Source organism: Palaemon carinicauda, chromosome 2 (assembly GCF_036898095.1).
Source record: "Palaemon carinicauda isolate YSFRI2023 chromosome 2, ASM3689809v2, whole genome shotgun sequence".
NCBI classification, from domain to species: Eukaryota; Metazoa; Arthropoda; class Malacostraca; order Decapoda; family Palaemonidae; genus Palaemon; species Palaemon carinicauda.
Genome location: NC_090726.1, coordinates 19,576,603 through 19,581,602, shown reverse-complemented (window position 1 = coordinate 19,581,602; position 5,000 = coordinate 19,576,603). Strand labels below are relative to the sequence as shown.

The following is a 5,000-nucleotide window of genomic DNA, read 5'->3' as shown; positions in this document are numbered from 1 at the left end:
TTAGTATTTTATAGAACTGTAAGCATCCATTATAAAAAAATAATAAAATTGGAAAAGGAAACTATTCAACAGTACAGATTCACTCACACATGCAAACACACATACACATACACACACATATATATATATATATATATATATATATATATATATATATATATATATATATATATATTATATATATATATATAAATAATATATATATATATAAATATATATATATACAGTATATATATATATATTATATAAGTGTATATATACATATATATGTATATATAGACACAGTGTATATATATATATATATATATATATATATATATATATATATATATATATATATAGATACGCATATATATTTATGTATATATGTATATATATTATATATATACATATATATATTATATATATACATATATATATATATATATATAATATATATATATATATATATATATATATATATATATATATACACATATACACACACTTGTATAGATACATACACGCACATTTACACACACACATGTATATATATATATATATATTGTCACAACTTCTGCTTTCCACTTGACTATTCATTCATAAATTCTCAGTAATGAGGGCAACACTTCATGTAGGTATAGTAGATATATTAGGAGAATGATCAAATTAAAGTTAAAATTAAACAGACTTTACTTATTTTAAATCACGTATAAATATATAACAAAATAATAACAAATAACCACTTAATAAACACTATAAGCAAGTGAAGAATTAGCCACCGGATAACGAACTCAAAAGTATTAACTTGAAAGAGCTTGGAAGTAAACATTTCCAAGGATTACATACGTAAAAATAACAAAAGGTAATTTCATTCATGCTGTCCGCTACGATCAGCAATCAATAGATGGCGCTAAAGTTACACAATAATAGGTGTAATTAAAAATGCTAATAATGATAGGAGGGTTATTATAGTTCCCCCCTGTTAGGAATGAAATTATGACAATCTTATTGACAAATTTAGTGAATTGTGGTTTTCTGTCCAAGACGTGATAATGCGTCAGCGATGGTGTTGTTTGATCCTCGAATGCTGTGGATCTCAATGTTGTAAGACGACAAGATGTATGACCATCGAAGAAGTTTCTTGTTGTTAAGCTTTGCCCTTTCGAGGAAGGTAAGGGGTTTGTGGTCTGTAAATGACGACACGTGCAGCTCCTTCCAGATATGGACGAAAATGAAGGACAGTTGCAACAAGACTATATAATTCTTTCTCGATGGTAGGCCATCCTAGTTGAGCGCCTTTGAACGCTCCTGAGTAATAAGATACTGGCAGCAGATGTTCCAACAAAGGAGGAAAAGTACTGGTCCCATTGATTTCTTGCAGTAGGACACCACCAAATCCAGTATTACAAGCATCGACCTGTATAAAAAAAGGTTTAGTAAGATTAGGCGCTTGCAACAAAGGAGATGAAGTCATGAATAACTTTAGCTGCCGGAAGGCCTTATCGTGATCCTGTGTCCAGTGAAACCTTACTTTGCTGGATGTCAATACATGTAGAGGAGAAGTTATGATGGAAAAATTAGGACAAAACTTTGAATAATATGACACCATACCTAAGAAAGTTTTGAGTTCTTTTTTATCACTAGGAGTGGGGAATGAAGTTATAGCCTTTACATTAGTATCCTTGGGTAATATGGAGCCACTGCCAATGACATGTCCTAGGTATGTAACTTTTGCCTTACCAAATGAACTCTTGGCTAAATTAATAACTAGGTTAGCTTCCAGGAGTCTTTTGAAGAGTTCTCTTAAGATCTTGAGATGTTCGTCCCAGGAGATACTAGCAATTACGATGTCATCCAAATAGACATACACACCCTCCAAACCACGTGTAACTTCATGGACCATCCTTTGGAATGTAGCTGGAGCATTAGTCATCCCAAATGGCAAAACTCTGTATTCAAAGAGACCAAAAGGTGTTATAAAGGCTGATATCTCTCTTGTCCTATCTGTTAATTTAATTTGATAATAACCCTTTAAGAGATCAATCTGGGTAAGGTATTTAGAATTACTCACAGAGTCAATAATATCCGCAATTCTAGGTAATGGATAAGCATCCTTGACCGTTACAGAATGAACCCTTCTATAATCCGTACACATACGATAGGAATTGTTAGGCTTTTTAACTAAAATACAAGGCGATGCCCAGGGAGACTTACTTGGTGCAGCCAAATCTAGTTTTAGTAAATACTCAACCTCAGCCTTCAAGGCTGGTAATAAACGATGGGACACCCGATAAAAAGGTTGACGAACGGTATTGGCGTTTGGTTCTAGCACAATATCATGTTGCACCAAGGTACAGCAACCAGGAGTGTCTGAACATATTGCAGGATAAGACTTCAGAACAGCCTCTAATTCTTCCCTTTCCACCTTAGGAAGATGACCAAGATACTGTGAAAGCAAAGAAAGAATCTGTGAATTACTAGCATCTTTCCATGACAAAATATGATTATGAGCCAAAGTTTCTTCTTCGTCTGGCTCAAGAGGAGCTAAAAGTTTATCATTATCAACTGCCTCGGGTACTATGTTTTTAGGGGTAGGAGAAGTCTCTATGGGAGTAGTTATCCTCGAGTTGTGAGTGGAGTGATCAGTCTCTCTACTTATCAGGTGAACTGCCTGTGGAGAAATCTTTGCAGATTGGTATGGTTTTATAAGATTAATGTGCACTAACTGGCTAGGCTTCCTTTTATCTGGAGTTTCAATTGCATAAGTTGTTTTAGAGACCCTTTTAGTGATTTTATACGGACCCATAAATTTTTCTCTCAATGGAGCTCCTGGAACTGGTCGATATACAAGTACATCATCTCCTACTTTAAAAGTTCTAATTTTGGCCTTTTTATCGTAATGGTTTTTCATTCGAATCTGACTGTTAGTTAAATTCAGATTGGCAAATTCATAAACATGGTCAAATTTAACCTTAAGACTTTGGAGGTATTGCGGAATACTTACTTGCTGGTCTTTGTAAGTACCTCTTAGGATGTTTTCTTTTACCATACTAAGGTTTGTCCTAGGTCTGCGGCCAAACATCTCGAAGGGAGAAATTCCAGTCGATTCATTAGGTGTACTCCTAAGTACATACATAAGCAGATCCAGGTCTTCATCCCAGTCTCTTCCAGTTTCACAAATGTACTTGCGCAGGAGGTTTTTAATGGTCTGGTGTACTCGTTCGAGGGCTCCATTAGTCTGAGGGTGATAAGCTGAAGCAAAAATATGAGAGATGTTTAACTGCTTTAAAGTTTGCTTAAACAAATCACTAGTGAAGTTTGTCCCCTGATCACACTGAAGCTCTTTTGGAAAACCAAAAATGGTGAATATTTTAAGAAGATTAACAATTATTGTTCTAGCAGATATGTTTTTTATAGGTACGGCTAAAGGAAATCTAGTAGTTGGACACAACAAGGTTAAAATGTACTCATTTTGTTTCTTAGTTTTGGGAAGTGGACCAACACAATCTACAATTACCTTTTCAAAAGGAGAATTAGGTACTGTAATAGGAACTAATGGTGCTGGAGGTATTTTCTGATTTGGTTTACCAGTTACCTGGCAGGGATGGCAAGATTCTATGTGGTGCTTTACATCAGCTTTCATACCAGGCCAGTAGTAATCGTCCAGCAAACGCTTATAGGTTTTGGAAATGCCTAGATGAGACTCTGCTGAATGAGCAAGATCCAATAAGGCTGCACGAAGATTAGAAGGAACTACAAGCTGGTAACTATCATGCCAGGAATTTTGTCCTGCAATCTTCAAAGGTCTATAACGTCTCATAAGGATGTTATTATCAAGATAAAAATATGGTAACTTACTTTCATCAACGTCATCTTTTACTTTATCAAAGTATTCTTTCAAACTATCATCAGACCTTTGATACTCTACAAATTCATCTGAGGGAATATCAACAAGATCAGCAAGGACTTTTTCACCTAAGGTAATTTGATCCACCTTACCTGTGTGTTCAGTGTCGCTAGAAGTTGAGGTTGTAGACCTGGTGACTACTTGGCAGGGAAGCTCTACCACCGGAGAAAGCTCTTTGCAAGCTTTTTCGATCACTACTTCAGGCTGCGTAATGATAAGACTAGGAGTACCGTTAGATTGAGCCAAGTCATTACCAAGTATCATGTCTATGTTCTTGCAAGGCAGGTCAGAATCCAACAAGGCGACATTAGTTGAACCTTTAAAATAAGGACAATCAAGAGAAATCTGTACAATAGGTAAAACCTTTTGACAAGTCAAATCTGACACAGTTACATACTGATCTGTTGGTTTAGCTAAATCTTTTAACTTTGAGCTAATGATAGTTTGAGATGACCCTGTATCTCTCAAAATTTGCACAGGAATATCATTTACTTTACCAGGATATGTAAATGCTGTAAAGTCTGATAGAGGTTGAGCACAGTGAAGAGTCGTTTTATTTGCAGTATTCCCTGATTTGGGTCCTTGTGAAAAAGCATTAGGAGAAGCCTTACCATGAGATGCTTTGCATTTGGGACTAGGACAGTCTTTAATATGATGACCTTCTTTCTTACAAAAAGTACAAACCTGTGGGGAAGATGAAGGTGAGGACGAATGTGGTTTAAGTTTATGAATGAGATGGTAATCATCAGCTAATAGGGCAGCCCTTTTGCCATCTTTTTCTTGTTTTTCTCTAATAAACATTGCCACATTAGCTGGAATACGCCTCAGGAATTCTTCTAAAACTATTAAATTCTTTAATTGTTCTAAAGTAGTTATTTGTTCCTTATCTATCCATTTATTAAACTGCTTCAACTTCAATGTGAAAAACTCTAGATAGGTTTGAGCTTGGTTCTTCAAAGTTTGTCTGAAGACTTGTCTATACCCTTCTGCTGTAACACTATAAGCATCTAATATGGCAGTTTTAAAGATTTCATAATCCCTTTCTTGGACAAGTTGTGCTGCCACATATGCAGCTTTTCCTTTGAAGGAGTTTCTGATTAAGAGAACATAT

At 35.0% G+C, this 5,000-nt stretch overlaps 1 protein-coding gene across 2 annotated transcripts in view; it reads right to left on the bottom strand.

The window, feature by feature from the left end:
- Positions 1–654: 654 nt before the first annotated feature.
- The window catches only part of LOC137623303 (uncharacterized), a 5,092-nt gene continuing 746 nt past the window's right edge, over positions 655–5,000 (bottom strand). The window contains exons 1-2 of one of the 2 annotated variants that reach the window (XM_068354102.1): positions 3,982–5,000; positions 655–3,687 (exon numbers count right to left, since the gene is read on the bottom strand). The exon at positions 3,982–5,000 is cut by the window's right edge and continues 746 nt beyond it. In XM_068354102.1, coding sequence (XP_068210203.1) covers positions 1,130–3,687; positions 3,982–5,000 — 3,577 coding nt within the window. In that variant the 3' untranslated portion in view covers positions 655–1,129. The remainder of the gene's footprint in view (positions 3,688–3,981) is intronic. The other variant, XM_068354110.1, reaches the window with a different exon arrangement.